Source organism: Callithrix jacchus, chromosome 14 (assembly GCF_049354715.1).
Source record: "Callithrix jacchus isolate 240 chromosome 14, calJac240_pri, whole genome shotgun sequence".
Lineage (NCBI taxonomy): Eukaryota > Metazoa > Chordata > Mammalia > Primates > Cebidae > Callithrix > Callithrix jacchus.
The window spans coordinates 60,263,644-60,286,848 of NC_133515.1; the positions used below are offsets into that span (position 1 = coordinate 60,263,644).

The 23,205-nt window shown below is 38.9% G+C and overlaps 2 protein-coding genes across 3 annotated transcripts in view; one reads left to right on the forward strand and one right to left on the reverse strand.

The window, feature by feature from the left end:
• ACYP2 (acylphosphatase 2) overlaps positions 1–23,205 on the reverse strand; it is a 199,011-nt gene that overhangs the window by 46,724 nt on the left and 129,082 nt on the right. The window lies entirely within an intron of this gene.
• TSPYL6 (TSPY like 6) lies at positions 95–4,687 on the forward strand. Its single transcript, XM_002757749.6, has one exon. The coding sequence runs from the start codon at positions 173–175 to the stop codon at positions 1,391–1,393; it is 1,221 nt and encodes a 406-aa protein (XP_002757795.2). The 5' UTR covers positions 95–172; the 3' UTR covers positions 1,394–4,687.

Sequence of the window (23,205 nt, forward strand, 5' to 3'; positions counted from 1 at the left end):
GTGTCGCGAGACTGAAGAGTGGGTGTCGCGAGACTGACGAGTGGGTGTCGCGAGACTGACGAGTGGGCGGCGCAAATGGTCGAGGTGTTCACTCGCCATTTTGTGTGAGGGACGCTGACGCTACACACGCCTGGCCTGGCCTCTCCCCACTGCAGCCCTGGCCGCTACCAACATGAGCCTCCCGGAGAGTCCCGGCAGCCCCTCTACTCTCGACCATGTCCTGGAAGACCCGCACCAGGGCCAGCGGCCCGGAGACGAGAGTGAGGCAAAACAGGTAATGGCGGAGACAGTGGAGAGCCGCTTGGAGTCAATCTTGCTCCCACCGCCACAGCTTCCAGAGGAAAGGGTCGCGCCTCAGGATCCCACAGATTGTGGCGATACTCTCCACATCTTGGTCAATGGGGGTCGCGGTCATGGAGCCATCAACGCGGGGCAGGAAGTGACTCCACTACCCGCGGAGGGCCGGGAAACAGCCTCTGCCTCCGCGGCAACTGACGGCAGCCTTAAAGATGGCTTTCAGGGTGAAGAGAGGCGCGGCCCAGGTGGGGAGAAGGCTCTAGAAACCTGTGGCACAGGGAGGTTGGAGTCTGAAGTGATTGCAGTGGGGAAGCCCGAGGACCTGGAGCCTGAAGAGTGCGCCATGCTCTCAGCCCCAGCTGATGAGAAGGCCGGAGGCACAGAAATGGACATGGCGGAAGGAAACCGCGCGACAGATGAGGTAAACATGGAGGCAGGGCCTGGGCCCCTCAACATGGATCTCCATCTGAACCCCCTGGAGGCCATCCATCTGGAACTGGACTCCATGAATGCCGAGGCTGACAGGGCCCTCCTGCAGGTGGAGCGCAGGTTTGGGCCGATACATGAATACTACCTGGAGCGGAGGAATGACATGATTCGCAGTATCCCGGGCTTCTGGGTCACAGCTTTCCACAACCACCCACAGCTGTCTGCCATGATTAGAGGCCAAGATGCAGAGATGTTAAGCTATTTAACCGATCTGGAAGTGAAGGAGCTCAGACACCCGAGGACAGGCTGCAAGTTTAAGTTCTTCTTCCGAAGAAACCCTTACTTCAAAAACAAGCTGATTGTCAAGGTGTATGAGGTCATATCCTACGGCCAAGTGGTGTCTTTTTCCACTCTAGTTATGTGGCGCCGGGGCCATGGACCCCAGTCCTTCATTCATAGGAACCGACATGTCATCTGCACCTTCTTCACTTGGTTTTCAGACCACTGCCTTCCAGAGTCCGACAGGATTGCTCACATTATTAAAGAGGACATCTGGCCGAATCCACTGCAGTACTACCTGTTGCATGAAGGCGCCCATAGAGCTAGACGTCGCCCGGTAAGGGAGCCAGTGGAGATCCCGAGGCCCTTTGGGTTCCAGTCTGGTTAACCTTGGCCTTTGGAACTGCTCCCGCAGAAGGTCTCCTGCCACCACCTGCTGGACCTGTGCTTGGGCAACAGTATTAGGTATGCCCTTTCCTGTTTTTGTTCTGACTTTTCTGTACTCTGTTTAAACTTTCCGTTCTCTCACCCTGAAGATTGAGACCTTGGTGGCTATGCTGCTCCCCTTTCGCCTGGTCTTCTTGCTGTTCTGCATTAACATCATAGGCTCCCAGCCGATGAGTCACATCCTTCTAAGCGAAGGATGCTGTAGACTGCACTGTCTTTACCTTTGTTTGGACTCTGTTTGTTCCCAGGACCTCTGGTCTGGCTCCTCCTACCTGGATTTCTAGCTGTGTCTAAGAATGTATTCTGCTCACCCTGTTCTGCATATGACAGTACAGGCGGCCTGTGGACAACTGCTAGGCATTGATGAAGTCAAGGAAGAACAGCAGGGGGCAGCTTGGTCTGCGTGAGTCATGGGACTCCCCATTACTTTTCCTGAGACTCTGGTCACTGATTGCTGCCTGCTGCTGGCTATGCCCACCACCTTGGGCAGCTCCCTGCTAAGTGAACATATTCCAGACCATTGCCAGCTCTACTCTCTGGTTTCTAATAAACAGGGATCTCCGGAACACTGGTGGTGGACACAGGTTTCCTGTCAACACACAAAAGACCCGTTCCTCTACCAAAAGATCTTTGAATTCTTCACCACCATACCCTCGTCACCCAGAAATCCTACTGTCAAACAAGTGGTTGAGGGGACATGATAGACCCTATCCTCATGGCAAGGGTAATATCTTGACAAGTACCAGGCTTTCTCAGCCACCATCAGTGGCCTCATTAAAATCTAGGTACCTTTATTTGCCTCCTTTCCTGTACCTAATAAAGTGCCAGAGTGGGTGTACACTTTCTTTTCTCTCATCTCTCTTCTGTCTTCCTTTTTTTTTTTTAAGTGGTAATTATGAAATACCCACAGAAGCAAGCCTTTTAGTTTCTTGGCTCTTTTTGTCATGTCCAGGGCCTCCCTCATCTATCTCTTCTGTCTTCCTTTTTTTTTTTTTTTGAGACGGAGTTTTGCTCTTGTTACCCAGGCTGGAGTGCAATGGCGCAATCTTGGCTCACCGCAACCTCCGCCTCCTGGGTTCAGGCAATTCTCCTGCCTCAGCCTCCCGAGCAGCTGGGATTACAGGCACGCACCACCGTGCCCAGCTAATTTTTTGTAATTTTAGTAGAGACGGGGTTTCACCATGTTGACCAAGATGGTCTCGATCTGTTGACCTCGTGATCCACCCGCCTCGGCCTCCCAAAGTGCTGGGATTACAGGCTTGAGCCACCATGCCCGGCCCTTTTTTTTTTTTTTTTTTTTTTTTTTTAAAGTGGTAGTTATGAAATCTCCGCAGAAGCAGGCCTTTTAGTTTCTTGGCTTTTTTTGTCATGTCCAGGGCAGGCTCTTCTATAAAATACACTGCCAAATCTCTTATTGCCCACTCTTTCTTTTCAGCCCCTCACCCCTCTTTAGCAATTCCTAGAGGTTTTAAAGGAATACAGAGCTGGATGGAATGAAAGGTGATTTCTAGTTGAGAGTGGATGGAAGAACTAAAGAGATTGTGATGGGTGCTCTAAGCATGGAAAACTGAACAAAAAGGCAGAGGTGAGGCAGAAATGATTCAGGGGAAAATTGGGCCTAGAATGAACACTGGGTTGACTTGAGATCCTGTGAGGAAGGGGAACTTACTCTGTTAGTTATAATGGGAAGAGAAGTACTTTTTTTTTTTTTGTATTGGGATAGAAGAATAGAAGATGGTTGGAATGTTAATTTATGTTGCCTAGAGAAGGGTTCTTTGAATACACACTGCAATTTTGGGTATCTTCTTTCTTGTTTGCATGTGGCCTTATTTATGTAGAAGATTAATACTGTGTTGTAACACTTTCTTTGTTTCTGTTTACTGGGAAGATTCAGCTGTGCAGAGTTACTTTCAATTTGGAACATTTGGAATAATATCGGTCTTTCTTTTTTGTACATTATAGAGACTTAATGTGGATATTCATGACAGTTTTCAGCCTGGTCTTGTTTCTGTTAAAACCATATCTTTAACATATTAATTTGAATAACCTGGTCTTAATCTGATGCAGAAGACTGGAAACTGTTGTGTTCATGGATAAATAAATTACAAAAAAATTTATGGTTCTTATTGTCTTTGTTGATAATTTATCCTGGTAACAACTTAGTAATTAATATGCCTGTTTTGTTTTGTTTTGTTTTTTGAGACGGAGTCTTGCTCTGAACCCAGGCTGGAGTGCAGTAGCGTGATCTTGGCTCCCGGCAACCTCCACCTTCTGGGTTAAGCAATTCTCCTGCCTCAGCCTACCAAGCAGCTGGGATTACAGGCGATCAGCACCACGCTGGGCTAATTTTTGTATTTTTAGTAGAGACAGGGTTTCACCCTGTTGGCCAGGCTGGTCTGGAACTCCTGACCTTGTGATCCACCTGCCTCGGCCCAAAGAATGGAACTGCTTGTGAGACTGCTTTGTGAAATTGGAATGATACCATTGGCATATTTGTCTGATTCCATTAAGTCAATGGCATCTTTCCTTATAAATGGATGATGGTAAAATTAAAGCTTGTTACTGAAAAAGAAAATGATGGAAAATAACAAAGGTTGAATGTAACAGAGATACCAGAAGGCTCTTATACTGCTTATGGGAGAGTAGCTTTGTACAAATACTTTGGAAAGTTGTTTGGCAGTATCAGTACACACCCTCTGATTTAGCACTGGGAATATACCCAACAGAAATCTATACATATATTCACACAAAGATGTGCAAAAAGCGTTTGTAACAGCACAATTTTAATGGCTGACACTGGGAGCTGTCCTAATATCCATCAGTAGTGGAAAAAATTAATTTTTAAAAATGTTCACATGATGGAATATGAGAAAGAATTATGCCTACATGCAGTAATATGAATGAATCTCACAAACATGTTGGATGTAAGAAGCCAGATGCAGAGTACACGCTATATAACTCTTTTATGTATGAAGTATAACAGCAGGTAAAACTAATCTATGGTGGTAGAAGTCAGAATAGTGGTTACTGCCAAGGACAGTGACGGTTCTGAGATTTACCCTCCTTGCAAGCCTCACAAGTTAGCCTTACATGCTAGGTCAGAGACAAAGGACCTTATAACTCAATAGTCAGAGTCGCAGTATTTGCACTGGTTCCCTGAGCTATAATTTCCACAAGCCAACATAAAGCCAAGTGACACCTGCATACAGTGCATTGTGTTACAGGAGAGGATCTCCTATAGGAGCATAAGGAATCTGAATCTTATTTAAAATGGGCAGTAAGCATGCCTGTCCTTGTTGCTTTGACAGGAGACATCTCTATTACACTGAATAGTAAGTAAACCTATTCTTTGCCCTCTAAGGGACATAATCTCAATTTTTCAAGGCTATAAGCAAATCAGCCCTTTGCACTGGAGACACTCTGTCTTCCAAGGCTGTTGAGTATACATCCTTGGAAAAATATTCTGAACACACGGAGTCAGTGCCTTTGCTCACAAGAGATGCAGAAACGTGAGACACATGGAGAACTGTCTCCCAATAAACTTTGGGGTGGTAAGTACCTATTGACTGGAAGGAAGTATGAGATGGTAGATTTTTTGAAGAAGGGCTGGTGATGTTTTGGGCCTTGATCTGGGTGCTGGATAAGTAAGTATATTCAATTTGTGAAACTGCACTGAGTTCTACATTTAGAAAACATACTTCTCTCTATATATTGTACTTTAATAAAATATTCTTGCTTAAGAAAAAGAAACCAAAGCAAGCAAAGAAATTCAGAACAAAAAAAAATGAAAATCCCACATTATTTTCCTGGAACCTCTATGCCAAAAAAGGCCAATTTAAAAGTATGCTGCAGATCTTTTTGGGAAGACCATGAATTGATATATGAGAATTATAATAGGATTATTAGCCACATTTAAATGGCTAAAATCCATTTTCTAAGTATAGGAACACTGAATTATCTAGGCATGGGCCATCAACTCTTAGTATTTACAGTGCTCCGCTCATTTTGTCAACTGACCTGTATCAGAGTTTTCTAGTTATAAACAGTTTTAGTTAATAATAGCTCATGGTGGTTCATTTTTATAGCTTTGTTCTTCCAGCAAAATATGTAATAAAATCCATATATAATTTTTTTTCTGTACAACAGGGATGATGCTACTCTGAAGACTGGCCCCACCATATACTTGCTTTTTAAGATGGTCTATATTTCAAAGTTTTATTTCTTTTCAGGCTTTCCTCTTTGAGGTATAAATACTTCCTTTGATAATTAAGAGATAAAAATATCAAACCATACCTTTGGCACATGCTATAGACAATTAAGAGTGTAAGTACCAACAAAAACTTTTATAGAACTATAATGAAATAATTTGCTTTGGCTTATTTGAGCAAAATCTTTCCACTTCTGTATACAGCAAGGTTTTTGGGGATAATAAGGATAATATACCATTCAAAATGAGGTATTTTTCTTTTACATAAAGAGTATGAAAACAATAATGTATAACATTAACTTACTGCTTTTGAAACATAAGGTATATTTAATTATCTCGGCTTTTTATATCAAGTCATATCACATATAGTAAGTGCCATCCATATAGATGACTTGCCCTGTTTTCCAATGGCACAGTTTTCTCTTTGCTATTGGTAGCTATAAGCATATGAGATAGAATATTCTTTAAGTAAAGGGGTCCAGAATTCATTTTAATCTAGTTTACTGAGATAGATGAGGAAGGAAAAAATAGGTGATATTTTCACATTTGGCATTAAACTAAAATCTACAGCATAAAATAGTGCACTGAGCTACAAGTCAGGGGTTGGGGGTTCTGCCGTAAACCAGACGTTAACTACGTAGTTTTCATCTTTTTTTTTTTTTTTTGGAGACATAGTCTCGTTCTGTTACCAAGCCAGATTGCAGTGGTGTGATCTCGGCTCACTGCAACCTCTGCCTCCTGGGTTCAAGTGATTTCTCCTCCCTCAGTCTCCCGAGAAGCTGGGACTACAGGTACACGTCACCATGCCCAGCTAATTTTTCTATTTTTAGTAGAGACAGGGTTTCACCATGTTGGTCAAGTTGGTCTTGATCTCTTGACCCACTGATCCAATCGCCTTGGCCTCCCAAAGTGCTAGGATTACAGGTGTGAGCTACCGCTCCTGGCTTTTTTTTTTTTTTTTTTAAAGACAGGGTCTTGCTCTGTTGCCCAGGCTGGAGTGCAGTGGTACAATCATGGCTCACTGCAGCTCATTATTCCTGGGCTCAAGTGATCTGCCTCAGTCAGCCTAGTAGCTGGGACTACAGTCACATGCCACCATGCCTGGCTAATTTATTTATTTTTTCTGGTAGTGATGAGGTTTCACTGTGTTGCTCATGCTGGTCTTGCACTTCTGGGCTCAGGCAATCCTCCTGCCTTGGCCTCAGAGTGCTGGGATTATAGGCATAAGCCACTGTGCCTGGCCCATTTTTCTATTTTTAATAACAGTTTTGAAACAGAATTTCTCCTAAATCTGAAGATTTACCTACCCCTTAAATGTAAGTTTTCCACAAAGTTCTGTGACCCCCCTGTGGCTTTTCTTCTCTATACTCTGATGACTACCCATGCCACAGCGAGAGCTTCTGCCATCATCTTTGAAATAGGGACTTTTAAATTGGAATTTCCCTTATTCCAGATCAGGGTTTGACATATCCATTTGCACAGTGTTTCCAGAATTGTTCCCTCTCCGTATCTATTTTCACCTTAATATCTCTTGTCTATATTATCGGAAGTCTGAGGAGTCACCTTCCTGAATCTTATCTTTCTTTTCCATCATTTCATTATTGACAAATCATGTGCCTTTTGCTCAACTATCCTTATCAATGCACCACTGCCTGCAGAAGAAAATCTAAACACCCTACTATTGCATTCAGGATCAGCTACAACCAAGCCCCTACTTAACATTCTTACCAGAGTCCACTCACATGGAACTCCTTACTGTTAAAAGTAGCTCATATACTATCTCAATTCTGTGCCTTTGCTCATGATGTTCCATAACCTTGGATTCTCTTGCCCATCTCAACTATGGAAATAATACCATTCCTTCTAAACTCAAATGACATATCCTCTAAATCGCCTTTCCAAACCCTCCTACCTCTTGTAGCATATACTGTGTAGTATTTATAATTCATACAAATGATACTGAACTTAGTTATTTACATATGTTAGTAGTTTATATTTGTCACTCAATTTTAAGTTCTTCATGCGCCAAAATTGTGTTTCAGTTATGTTCCTTTCTCTGATGAATAAGACATAGTCCCTGTTCTCAAGCAACCTACAGTCTAGCATAGGAGACAATGTACAGTGTGACAAATGCCAAACTTAAGTGTACGCATGGGAGCTATGGGACCACATAAGAGGGACCTTTTCCCTACCTAAAGGTTAGGGAAGGATTCCTATAAGTGGCTTGTAAGTTCCATTCTAGATACTATACTAGATTGTAAGTTTCTTCTATATTGGGGGCTATTTTTTCATCTATGATGTATCCCTAGGGCACAGTATTATATTTAGCACAAAATGGATTCTTGAAAATTACTTGATGAGCATGCAAATAAAAGATGCCCATCTGTTTTTAGTTCTAAATGTGTATTTGGAATCATACTAGTCTTTTGTGATACTTTTCTATTCCACCTATCACATGGTCAATAAATAATTGGCTGATGAATACCTAATCAAATAATAACATACTTTTAGCCTTGAGGTTCTAGATAAGTATTAATTGACATGGTTGCCCAAATAATTTCTAGGAAAAGCCAGAGTAGAACTTCAGTCAAATCCTTCTCAGTACATTAGTTCTAACTCTAAGAAAGAAGGCTGTGTGGATAGATGAGTCGGTTTGCAATTACAGTCCCACATTGAATCAAACTGCAACATTTATTCTTTAATATCTAAGTTCATATAAGTTAGAAAAACGACAGGCAGTATTATAGCCATTAATAATAGGCTATAATAATAGCTATCATTTATTAGTCTTAGGGCACGGTAGCCACTGGCTAAGCACCTTGTATGCATTCTTAATTCTCAAGTACAAAGTACTTCCGTCTCCATTCTTCAAATGAGGAACATGAGACTCAGTGTGTCCAGTCACCCAGCCAGGTGGTGGTAAATCCAGAATTCTAACCCAAGTCTTTCTGACTCCAGAGTCTGATAACTACATATGGACAGAGATACTATCTTTTGCTTCACAGTATAACATTATGAAAATAATAATTGGCTTAGATTTGTTCTATTTGCATATAATTTTTCTTAGCATATGAAACATTTACTAATTTCGATATTAAAGTTATGACACAGGTGAATCTAAAATCAGAAGTAGAGTATTAATATGTAATTGTTTTTCATTTAAATTTTGTCAATATTATGGCAATTTCTTTTGAAATCTGAATACCAACTACAAATGAATATAAGACACAATAGGCCGGGCGCAGTGGCTCACGCCTGTAATCCCAGCACTTTGGGAGGCCGAGGCGGGTGGATCACGATGTCAAGAGATCGAGACCATCCTGGTCAACATGGTGAAACCCCGTCTCTACTAAAAATACAAAAAATTAGCTGGGCATGGTGGTGCATGCCTGTAATCCCAGCTACTTAGGAGGCTGAGGCAGGAGAACTGCCTGAACCCAGGAGGCGGAGGTTGCAGTGAGCCGAGATCGCGCCTTTGTACTCCAGCCTGGGTAACAAGACTGAAACTCCGTCTCAAAAAAAAAGGATACAATAGTGCCTATTATACATTCACTGTTGGCTAAAATCACCTTGCTAAAGGCACTGTCAAAACTATTTTGAGGTGTTCAGTGGCTCCAATAAGCTTTCTGCCTTAATTCCAGATGTAACCAGCAGCATTTGGTAGACAATGTACTTTGTACAGAAAGAGCTAATAGCAAAGAGTCTTTTTGGGTGGGGAAGGGATTATGTCACTGTCTAGAAATCTCGTATGATACACTTGGCTCGTCAGCAATGGCAGGCTGAAGGAAGAATGCACAGCCAAGCAACACATGTGAAGTCCAAGAAATGGGATGGAAAGAGGAGGATAAAATGGGAAAATCTCAAAGAGAGAGCACAATAGAAGAGAAAGTTACAGAGAAATAGTGTTATTTCATACCCCAAAAAACATTGGTATAAGCCTAAGAGACTGTTCCAACTTGTCTTCTAATCTAATTTTAGGGCATTGGGGCAGGGAGTAGTACAACCTTCGTGTGCTTGGAATTTATTACTCATGATGGGAGGAAGATGAACTAGAGGGTCCTAAGTTTCTTTCCTTTTAGAGCTTTTATCCTATCATGGTGCAGGTACATAGCCCTTGGGCTTTATGATATAAGAAATATGTTGAGGTCAATAAGGTAGAAATAAATGGATACTTTCTTAACTTGATAAAATATACCTTGATCCCAAACTAGCCATTAGGCTTACTGGGACAACACTGGAGGTAATCCCACTCAAGTCAGGATCAAAGAAGGATGCTCATTTGTCACTACCGTTACTTAACATCATAGACATTAGATATTAGACAACATAATTATTAAGAGAAAGAAACAAGGTATAAAAAAATAGAGAACATAAAACTACAGTTTGTGATGAATATAGGAAACCTATGACATTCAAGTGAAAAAGTAAACAATTAGAAAACTTAGGCAGCAGGGTACAGAATTACTATATATATCAATAGATTTTAGATATACAAACACAAAGCTGGAAGATGAAATGGGGAAAGACTATTTACAATAGCAACAGCAAAAGATGAAATATTTAAGGAAAAGCTTTAGAAATGTGCCAGATTTATTAATATAATTTTAAAGCATTCCTGAAGACTTGTACAAAGGGAGAGACATACCAAGTTAGATAGGAAGACTCAACCTTATAAAGTTGTTCTCCCTAAGCTAATTTAGCAATTAAGTATAATTACAGTAACAAGTCCAAAAATTGAAGAAGGGTAGGGATGGAGGGAGAATGAGACAAATAAATTCTAAAGTATATATTAAAAAATAACATAGATCAGTGGAACAGACTAGAAAAGCCAGAAATTAATCCATTTATCTGCAGGCAACCCATTTTTGACAAGGATGCCAAGAGCATTAGTTGAGGAACAGAACAATCTTTTCACTAAATGGTGCTGGGAAAACTAAATAGCCACATGCAGAAGAATGAAACTAGACCCCTACCTCTCACTCTACATAAAAATCAACCCCAAGTGGATTAAAGATCTAAATGTAGTTCCTAAAACTATAAAACTCTAAGACAAAAACAGAGAAAATGCTCCAGGACATTGGTCTGGGGGAAGATTTTATGAATAGGACCTAAAAAGCACCCGCAGCAAAAGCAAAAACAAATGAGATTGTATCAATCTGAAAAGCTTCTGCACAGCAAAAGAAACAATCAACAGGGTGAAAAGGCAACCTATAGAATGGGAGCAAATATTTTGCAAACTATTCATCTAACAGGGGATTAATATCCAGAATATACAAGGAAATCAAACATCAGAACAGCAAAACAACAATCTGATTTAAAAAATGGGAAAATGATCTGAATAGACATTTCTCAAAAGAGACATATATTTGGCCAACAAATATATGGAAAAAAATGCTCAACATCACTAATTATGAAAGAAATGCAAATCAAAATCACAATGAGATATCATCTTACCCCAGTTAGGATAGCTATTATCAAAAAGACATAAGGATGCAGGGAAAAGGAAACAAACACTTATACACTGTTTGTGGGAATGTAAACTAACAAAACCACTGTGGAGAACAATATAGAGATCCCTCAAAAAACTACAAATAGAACTGCCATACATTCCAACCATCCCACTACTCAGCATTAATCCAAAGGAAAGGAAGTCAGTATGTTGAAGAGATATCTGCACCCCCATGTTTATTGCAGCACTATTCACAGTAGCTAAAATGTAGAATCAACCTGTTTCCAACAATAGATAAATGAATTTTTTAAATGTGGTATATATACACAATGGAATATAATTCAGCCATAAAAAATAATGAAATTCTGGGATTCCTTGATGGACGGGACTAAAGAACATTGTGTTAGGTGAAATGAGCCAGGAACAGAAAGTTAAAACACCTCATATTCTCATTCACATGCATAAGCTAAAAAAAAAAGTCAATCTCATAGAAGTAAAAAGTAAAAGAGGCGTTATTAGAGGACAGAGATAAAAGGAAGGGGAAGATGGTGAGATACATTAAAGGACATGTACAGGAAGAATAACTTCTAGTGTTTTACAGCACTACAGAGTGACTATAGTTTATATACTTTCAAATAGCTAGAAGAGAGGGTATTGAACTTTTCTAATACAAAGAAATTATAAATGTTTGAGATGATGGATATGTTAATTATCCTGATCTGATCATTATAAATTGTATATATTGAAACATCACTATGTACTCCATTAATATGTACAATTATGTGTCAATTCAAAAATTAAAAAATACAGAAAAAAATAAAATAAGGATTTCAAGGAAGTCTCCAAAAGAGAATAAAATGAGGGGGACAATTCCTAGCATTTATTATAAAATAATATAAAGTTAAAACAATTAAATGTATATTCCTGACACAGGAATAGACGAATCAAGAAAACAGAATAGGAAATTTACAAATAGATCCCAACGCATACAGAATTTGGTGTACGATATAGGGTATCTCAGCCAGGCACAGTGGCTCATGCCTGTAATCCCAGCACTTTGGGAGTCCGAGATGAGCAGGTAACTTGAGGTCAGGAGTTGCGGAACAGCCTGACCAACATGGTAAAAAACCCTGTCTCTACTGAAAATACAAAAATCAGCTGGGCATGGTGGCGCACACCTGTAGGGCCAGCTACTCAGGAGGCCGAGGCACCAGAACTGCTTGAACCCAGGAGGCAAAGGTTGTAGTGAACCAAGCACTCCACTGTACTCCAGCCTGGGTGACAGAGCAAGGCCCCATCTCTAAGTAAATAAATACATAAATTCATAAGTTATCTCAAATTAGTGAGGAAAAGATGAGCAACTCAGATTGTCTTGAGAAAACTGGAGAGGTGTTTGCAATAAAATTAAGTAGAATTCATGCCTCATACTATATACTAGGTAAATTCTAAAGAGAGTAAATATTTAAATTTTAAAAATGAAATAATTAAAATACTAGAAGAAAACAAAGGAAACTGTCTCTATTAGCTCAGAGTGGTGAAGGCTTTCTGTCACTTAAAATCTGGAGACATACAGGAAAAGATTTTCAGGTCAGCTGTGGATTTAAAAACAACAACAGCAACAACAACAACAACTATGGTCACACACACACCATAACTATGTTTCCATCAATGATGGGCCTGCCAGTAATTCCAGCATTTTGGAAGGCTGAGGCAGGTGGATCACTTGAGGCTAGGAGTTCAAGACAAGCCTGGCCAACATGGTAAAACCGCATCTCTACTAAAAAAAAAAAAATACAAAAATTATCCAGACACACACCTATAATCCCTGCTACTTGGGAGGCCGACACACAAGAATCACTTGAGCCTGGGAGGCAGAGGTTGCAGTGAGCTGAGATTCTGCCACTACACCACAGTCTGGGCAACACAGCAAGACTCCATCTCAAAAAAAATAAATAAAAAAAGATGGACTCTGTATGTGACAATGGTCCCATAGGATTAATATATCTTCACTGTGCCTTTCTATCTATAGGTACACAATACTTGCCATTGTGTTGCCACTACTTACAGTATTAAGTACAATAACATGCCATATAGGTCTGTAAAATAGGAGCAGTAGGCTCCACCACACATCCTAGGTGTGTAATAGGCTCTACCATCTAGATTTGTGTAAATCTACCCTACGATATTTGCACAACAAAGAAACTGCCTAATGACGCATTTCTCAGAATGTATCCCCATCATTAAACGCATGAAAAAAAGTTTAAATCTACTTGACAAAAAGAATTTTCAAAAGAAAAATGCCAAACTGGGGAAAAAATATTGTCACCTCATATCACAGACAAAGCCTAATCTCCCTAATACAGAGAGTACTTTAAATCCCTTTAATCCATAAATTCATATTAAGCAAATTCTTACAAAGGTAAGAAAAGATGTATACCAAAGGGCTGCAAATGAATGACTCTGAAGTTTGCTACTCTGAAGTGCTAACTTCAGATTATACATATAGTCATGCATCATTTAATGACAGGGATACATTCTGAGAAATGTATTATTAGGTGATTACATCGTTGTGTGAACATCATAGAGTGTACTTACACAAATCTAGATGGTATAGCTCACTACCCACCGAGGACATGTGGTATAGCCTGTTTGCTCCTAGGCTACAAAGCTAGGAGTATAGTGTGGCATAATACTGAATAATGCAGGCAACTGGAACACAATGGCATTTGTGTATCTAAACATAGAAAAGGTACAGCAAAAATATTAATTTTAATCTTATGGGACCACTGTTATATATGCAGTTCATTGTTGATCAAAATGTTGAATTATGTGGCATATGACTATATATTTTACCTAAAACATCAAGTCATTACATGGAATATGACTGTATATATTTTACCTAAAACATCAAGTATACATTCATTCTGCTAAATTTAATCCAGTTTTCCATCTTAATGGAGGAAACCAATAACCACAATGACAAGGAAAAATCGGCAAGATAAGCCTTCAGTTGATGTCACAGGACATCGGTGATGAGTAAAGTCATCTCAGCATTACTCAGTTCTCGAAGGATATTCTTTCTACCAAGACTGGTTGTTTGACGTTGTACAGATGACAAAACTGCTGCAGACTGTAGTCACTGTGCTGGAATGTCATTTCTGTAATGCTGTGCGTGGTTTGAACAGATTAACTCAAACGTTAGGAATACGGCAAACCTGCCATTAGTTTCACCAAGCATATAGCCATGGCGTCTGCACTTTTACTAGGCATATTATAAATACACAGCTAATTTTCCCATATGCTATTATTTCAGCTGAAATTTTCTTTTCTTTCTTTGTTTTTATTTTTTGGAGACAGAGTCTTGCTTGTTGCCCAGGCTGAGTGCAGTGGCGTGATCTCGGCTTACTGCAACCTCTGCCTTCTGGGTTCATGCAATTTTCCCTACCTCAGCCTCCTGAGTAGCTGGGATTACAGGCACCTGCCACCACTCCCAGCTAATTTTTATATTTTTAGTAGAGATGGGGTTTTGCCATGTTGGCAAGCGTGGTCTCCAGCTCCTGACCTCAGGTGATCTGCCTGCCTCAGCCTCCCAAAGTGCTGGGATTACAGGTGTGAGCCACTGTGCCCGGCCTCAGCCAAAGTATTTTCATTTGGTAAATAAATCTGGTACAACTGAAATATGGTTTATCCCTTGCAACACTTTATTACATCATTGAAAAGAAAGATACGACTACCTTCAATTCTCCCAGCATAGACAAATCTCTTCCTCATAGAAGAGAAAAAAAATACAAAACTTTCTGCAATTTCTATTTGATTTCAGATAGAAACAACACAATATCAGAGGTCTTAATTAAAGAGGTTTGAGGGAAAGCCCAGGGTATCATGCACTGAATTTTTTCAAGCTAAGCCCATACCTCCTGAGCACCTGAGCGCATACTTCAAAATACTTGTTGATAGAAGGCTTCATTTTTAGGTTCAGTCTCATACTTAAACCAACTGGAATTTTTAGAACAGTCCAAGAACACACTGTGTTATAACATTGCTATTTCCATGGAAATCTGGATAAGGGTCAGTTGGCATATGTTATAGTTTCCCATGATATCCCTAAATTAGAGATTAATTCAACTTGTAATAATTGACTTGACTTAATTAAAAAATGTTTTTCCTGCCTTGTCATTCGCAGGCATTTTGGGAGGGAGGGGGGGTGCTCTACGCTGGCACTCCTTGCTCCAAGGCTCTTTGGGCCATGTCAATGACACTTGCTTGCCAGCCAGCCAAAGGAAGAAGAAAGGAATACAAATAAAGGCTGCCAGATTATAAGCAAAGACTTCACCAAGAAAAATAAAATGGTACAAAGTCTCATTACCTCAATGAGAACAGAGATTCTCCTTGGCCTAAACGTCTTCTTTCTAAAATTACTAAAGTACAACATCTTGATTATGTGTCAAAAGTAAAAGGGACCTTATTTTGCAACTGAAGCAAGAAAAACAGTCTGGGTCAGAATGTTCGGTAACAGGCACCCTAGGTATAGGCCCCAAGTTTCCTGACTCTTAATTCTCTCTGTTTCCTGCCCGGTTTGCCAGACAGCCACTCATCTCACCATGGAGTTGCTCATCTAAACTGCATCCTTTGTAATACGAGCCTCAGTCTTAGGAATTTAACTTGTCACAGGTATGATGAGGCAGGGAGTGCTGCAAAGACAAAGTTCTGAGGACCAATAAAATGGGAAAACTAAAAGTTGGAAAACGACCAAGTATTGATGTCTTCAGGGGTGGTACAGGAGCTCTGATTAGAGACAGCCCTTTCCAGTTATTAGAAAAAGAAACATTTCTAAAGTAGAGAAAAATGAGTTCTCCAGGCTATGAAAGTCTGATGTGCTATTTTTTTGGAAAAAGTGAATTTTCTTTTTTGTTTGTCTGCTCACCAAGAAGGCTTCACGACACATGCAGACTGATTCCTGCATGAGATCTGTTTTCTACTCTAAAGTTACAAACTGGTAACGAGTTTATTCATTATTCTCTTCTTAGGGGATTGTGACTTCATTCCTCACCTAAATTTAGTTTCTAAAAATGCAACACTAAGATCCCGGTGACACCCACCCCGCTCTAAGCCACAGACTCTATGGGCATTCTCAGTGCTACACACCTTCATTACAATAATTCCAGATCTTTCTCAAACATTTACTTGGTCACATAAGGAGAAGTACACCTCTAACTTCATTCTGAGAAGAAATTCCCACCCCTGATGACATAACTCTAAGCCCCTGGACCATGGAGTCACAATTCCTTCTGGGTAATGCTCTAATTTTAACTGAGAAAATATATAATTTTTATTATAAATACTTTAAATTTAGGGATTACTTTTAAAGTACTTCTCAGAAGATTTTTAAAAGTAAAGAAATGAATAGATTCATATGTAAACCCATGCCATTTGGAAATATTTACCAGTTTCTTCTTCCCTATTCTACCATGAAAACAGCATATTTAGCTTCTTGGTGAGCCACAACTGAGTCCTCTATTTAGAGTTTGTCTGCTGTACCACCTTCTTAGGTCACCATGTGTGGTAAAGGCAGAATCATATTAAATTTTAGTTCAGCTGTGATAATGCTGTGCCCTTTATAACCTTGGTGGTTTAGACAACCCCCTGGAGTTTCTTAGTCATTGTAAGTTCAGTGTTTCTAACAGGGACATATGGCACAGCCTCAAATACTCCTCTGGCTCACATCAGATGCTAACAATGCTATTTCAAGAGTGGGAAATAGGAGGAGAAGTGGGATGGGCATGCTTTTCTCCTTAACCTTTCTAGGAAGCAGTTCTTGAGATGATTAGCTTCATTCCAGACTAGAAAATACATGGGCAGTGTGGGGAGGCTCTAGGTTGAGGACTTCATCAGTTCCATTTCTGTTTTTAAGCTGCCTGAGTTTGAAGCTGACTAAAAGAAGACAGAGGCCATTCTTGGTCTCTTTATAAGCAGTGAAATATCACAATATGGCCTCTTTTCTTTTAGGCAGGCTCCCTTTGAGACATTCCTGGAAAAGTAGAACAGTCCATTACCATCAGGAAGGCATGCTGACTTTAGGCAATCTGGCAGAAATACTCTGGTGCCAGTGAGGTAAAAACATCATTAGCAGACTCAAGACTTTCTCTAGTTAAGTAGCTCTGACCTACACTACAGATTCCTTCTGAGCAGCTATGACGACTACAAATTGTGTGGGTGTGGGTATAATAGGTGGATTTATGGTTTATTTAGGGAAAGAAATTTACAAAGACATTTAAAAGATCAGAGTTGGGGTTTTTTTGCCTATAGAAAATGATGTGTCTGTATGAGTCCTTAAATATCTGCACAATAAAGAGATATCCCTACCAACCACAGAAAAATAGGCTAGGCAGTACCCAGCTGCTTGGCCTATTTTTTTTTTGTGGTTGGTTGAGATACCAGTTTTAGCATTTGTACTTATATGCACTGACAATATTTTGCTAAAATAATAAATTTGCACATGCAATCATAATTTCATACTATAAAAAAATTGAAAAAGTCTTGAATCTACATATTAAGTCACTGGAAAATAATGCATCTTATTTGGTAGGTTTAATTTTTTAATTAAAATTAAATGTTCTTAAAAATCTGTGGTCCATATGCCTAACATAATGAGATGCCAGTTAATTTAAACATATTAACATTTCATTTTGCTATTTTAGGTAACACTGATGAACAGAAACACAATCAGTGATACTATCTTTATATTGAGAAGATTAAAATGTAGACCATGCAAATTAAATGACTTGCTTAGTTGGTTATTCTACCTTCTCCACTTTCTTCACTTCCTATAGAGAACTCTTTCTGCATCTATTATATATTGTTCATTCATTCACCTACAAGTACTTATTGAATATTTGCTCTAATCCAGGCACTATTCCAGGGATTGGGGTACAGCTGTGAGGGGGAAAAATAATTTTTAAAAAAAAGCTCTCCCCTCTTACAGAACTTCAGAACTTCTAGTCAAATGGAGAGAGACAAAAAATAAGGAAATAAATATTGGATATAATGTGTCATATTGTAATAAGTGTTATGAAGAAGCATAAAGCCAGGTAAAGCGCTGGAGAACAATATGGGAGTGGAGAGGTCTGGATGATAATTTTGAGTAAATCAGGGAAAGCCTGTCTGATAACACCACATTTGAGCAGAGACCTGAATCATGTAAGGGAATGAGTCTTAGACATATCTTGAAAACAGTGTTCCAGGCTAAGGAAGCAATATTTTTTAAATCTGGGGGTAAGAAGCATGCTTAGCGTGTTAGAAAAACAGCAAGATAGAGACCAGTGAGTAACAAGAGAGAATGGCAGGGAATGGGGTCAGATAGGTTGCCAGGGATCATTTATGCATGTCAAGAAAAAATAACAGAAGATATCCAGAAGAGAGAGAGAATGGGAAAGAGGCATATTTGAGAAAATAATGAGACTTTCCAAAAATTGGCAAAAAGCACAGATTCAAGTAGATCTCCAAACCTGAACCGAGCTAAGGAAAAAGAAAAGCACAGCATAGCAAAAAATGCTAAAAGTAAAAGTTACACAGAAAATATTAAAAGAAACCTGAAAGAAAAGACAGATTAACATCAAAGGTACAAGTATTAGACTGACAGCTGACCTCTAGAAAGAATCAAGAGAAACCAGCATAAAATGGAATGATATCTTCATAGTGCTGAAGCTATGAACCTAAAATTCTCTACCAGTAAAATTACTCCTCAATAATGATGTGAAAAAAACAAAACATTTTTCACTTCATATAGATAATTTGCATCAACAGTCTAATCTAAAGATAATACTAAAGGGTATATTCAGCTCCCCGGTGGAAGCTCAAAGATGCAGGACGGCATAAAGAACAATGGAAAGGGAAAACGTGGATAAATCTAAATTTTTAACTGAATATAGCAATAGTTTTAAATAATACATTAGGAGATTTTAAGTATATATACAATGAAAATATGTGCCAATATCATGTAAGCAAGCTATATTTATCTCAGACAAAGAAGGCTTTAAGTTATCCATGGGGGATTGGTTCCAAAACCTACTATGGATACCAAAATCCATGGATGGTCAAGTCCCTGATTTAAGACAGCATAGTATTTGCATAAAATGCATTCCCATATACTTTAAGTCATGTCTAGATTACTTATAATACTGCTGTATAAATAGTTGTCAACTGTATTGTTTAGGGATTAATGACAAGAAAAAAAGTCTGTATGTGTTCAGTACAGATGCAATTTTTCCCCAAATATTTTTGACCCTTGGTTGAATCCACAGATGTGGAACCTATGGATATGGAGGGACAACTGAATTTCAAAATGATAAAAGTTTAAGTTCTCCATTATGAGATAATAATTCTACATTTTAATGCACCTAGTAACATAGCTCAAAATTATATATTAAAAAACAATGACAAAACAACATAGAGAAATTTAAAAATCATAGTGAGAAACTTGAATGTACCTCTCTCAAGTACACCAGATAAGATAATTTATAAGGATATAAATACTATTTACATATTTGACCTAATAGTCACATATATGACACTCTACCTTGAAACATCAGAAAGTACACATTGCTTTCAAATATGCATGGATCATTATCAAAATCAACCATAATAAAAGCACACTGCCACAAATTCCAAAGAATTGAATTTATATGAAACAAATTATTTGGCCATAAACAAACTGGACTAGAAATCAATAACAAGAATTTACCCAGAAAATTCACAATGCTTATAAATTAAGAAATTACTTTCTAATAACCATGAGTCAAAGAAAAAATCATAATGGAAATTAGAACCTATTTGGAAGTAAATGTTCCTTAAAATTTATGAGGTGCATTAAAACTATTCTATGAGTAAAATTTGTGGCCCCAAATTCATATATGAGAAAAGAAAAGCTGAAAAGCAATAAGCTAAACGTTGTTAATAAAAAGTTATAGGCTGGGCGCAGTGGCTCACGCCTGTAATCCCAGCCCTTTGGGAGGCCGAGGCGGGTGGATCATGAGGTCAAGAGATCGAGACCATCCTGGTCAACATGGTGAAACCCCATCTCTACTAAAAATACAAAAAATTAGCTGGGCATGGTGGCACGTGCCTGTAATCCCAGCTACTCAGGAGGCTGAGGCAGGAGAATTGCCTGAACCCAGGAGGTGGAGGTTGCGGTGAGCCGAGATTGCACCATTGTACTCCAGCCTGGGTAACAAGAGCAAAACTCTGTCTCAAAAAAAAAATAAAAATAAAAATAAAAAGTTATAAAGCAAACAACTTAAATGTTAATAAAACAGGCTGTGAACAGTGGCTCACGCCTGTAATCCCAACACTTTGGGAGGCCAAGGCACGAGGATCATTTGAGCCCAGGAGTTGGAGACCAGCCTGGGCAACACGGTGAGACCCTGTCTCAAAAAACAAAAAAAAAAAACCACACACACACACACAAGAAAAACAGAAATCTAAAGAAAATATAAGGAAGGAAATAAAAAGATAACAGCAACAAGTAAAATAGTAAACAAAAATACAATAGAGAAGATCCATAAGGCTTAGAGTTGTTCTTTGAAATGATGAATATTTGTAATCCCCTGTGGAGAATAATGAAGAAACACAGAAAGTAAGCTCAAATAACTAATAAATATCAGAAATAAAAGAGGAAACATCACTACAGAACTTACAGAGTTTTGTTGTTGTTTTTGTTGTTTGGTTGGCTGGTTTTGAGACACAGTCTCACTCTTATTGCTCAGGATGGAGTACAGTGGTATGATCTTGGCTCACTGCAGCCTTGACTTGCCAGGCTCAGGTGATTCTCCTACCTCAACCTCCCAGTAGCTGGGACTACAGGCATGGGCTACCATACCTGGCAAATTCTTTGTACTTTTAGTAGCGACAGGGTTTTGCCATGTTGCCTAGGCTGGTCTCAAACTCCTAGGCTCAAGGGATCCACCCTCCTTGGCCTCCCCAAGTGCTAGGATTATAGGCATAAGTCACTGTGCCTGGCTGAGCTTATAGATATTAAAGAGATAATAACAGAATACTATGAACAACTTTAAGTCAGTAAATCCTCCATTTGTAAAAAAAAAACATCATAGAGCTGTAGGCTTATTATTATGCATATTACATGTCATACTTCAACTAAAAAGTCAAGGAAACATACCTTTTACAAAAACTAACAGCATAAGAAGAAACAAAATGTGAACAATCCCTATTTATTTTAAATTATTTATTTAAAATCAAAAAAATTTCCAAAAAAAAAAAATCCCTCTAGTTGGTTTCACTGGTTGATTCAAACCAAAACTTAAGAAAAAAATAAAAAGTAAAAAATCTATCCTACATAAATTCTTCCAGAGAGTAAAAAAAGGAATAGGAAACATTCTCCTCACCCCTACCTAGGTCATCTTATAAGACTAGCATAACCTTGATACTAAAGCGTGAGAAAGGCATTACTAGAAAGAAAAAATACAGCCCAATCTCATTTGTAAACACAGAAACAAAATACTGGTTAAACAAATAGAGAAATCATAGGGGTTGTCAAAAAGTTCATGGAAAATGTGCATTTTGAAAAACCTATGCATAGATTTCAATTTTTTTGCATCAGAATAAACTTATACTAATTTGTCATAAAATGTCTGAACAGGATCTAGTTTGAGACACTAAGAAGGGTAAGACATCGGTTTGAAAACAGCCCCTGTCAGAGTAACATGAATTCTGCTAAAATTGAAACAAGAACAAACATTACATTTATGGTGAAGCATGGGTGGAAGAATGGCTAAATTACTGATGCTTTACAACAACTTTGTGGGGTCAATCCCCCAAAGAAATCAGCAGTGTACAAATGGATAACTCATTTTAAGAAGGGATGAGACAATGTTGAAGATGAAGCTGGAAGTGCCAAAGCATCTGCATCAATTTTTAAGGAAAAAATTAATCTTGTTCATGCCTTAATTGAAAAGTGTCAATGATTAACAGCAGTAATAATAGCTAACACCATGGACATCTCATTTGGTTCAGTTTACACAATTCTGACTGAAAAATTAAAGTTGAATAAACTTTCCACTTGATAGGTGCCAAAACCATTGCATCCCTTATCAGCTGCAGACAAAAGCAGAGCTTTCGGTGGATGTTGTAAACAAGTGGGATCAAGATCCCGAAGCATTTCTTCAAAGAATTGCAAAGAGATGAATCATGGCTTTACCAGTATGAGCCTGAAGACAAAGCACAATCAAAACAATGGCTACCAAGATGTAGAGGTGGCCCATCAAAGCAAAAGCCTATCAGTCATGAGCAAAGGTCATGGCAATAGTGGCTGAGGATGCTCAAAGCATTTTTCTTGTTGCCTTTCTGGAGAGCCAAAGAATGATAAAATCTGTTTATTATGAGAGTGTTTTGAGAAAGTTAACAACCAAAGCTTTAGCAGAAAGGAAAGCTTCAACAGGGACTCCTTCTCCACCATGACAATACTGCTCTTATTTCTATCATCAAACAAAAACAGTTTTGTTAGAGTTTCAATGGGAAAGCATTAGGCATCCACCTACAGTCCTGATTTAGCTTCTTCTGACTTCTTTTTGTTTCCTAACCTTAATAAATCATTAAAGGGCACCCATTTTTCTTCAATTACTAATGTAACAAAGACTGCACTGACATGGTTAAATTCCAGGACCCTCAGTTCTTTAGGAATGTGCTAAATGGTTGGTATCATCACTTATAAAAGTGTCTTAAAACTTGATGAGCTTATGTTGAAAAATAAAGTTTGTATTTTTTATTTTTATCTTTTAATTCTTTTTTCCCATGACCTTTTTGAAGTTCCCTCCTATGTGAGAAAGAGAGTTAATACATAATGATCAAACTGGTTTATTTCAGAAATGGAAAGTTAGTTGAACATTCAAAACTTCAATTAGTAATTCAACTAATCTGTAGTGATGGAGAGTAGATCAGGTGTGGGGCAGGCATGGGAGGGAAGGGCTGGAGAGAGGGATTACAGAAGGGATAAGAAAATGTTTGGGGTGGGGCATGGTGGTTCATGCCTGTAATCCCAGCAGTTTGGGAGGCCAAGTAGGGCAGATCGCTTTGAGCTCAGGAGTTT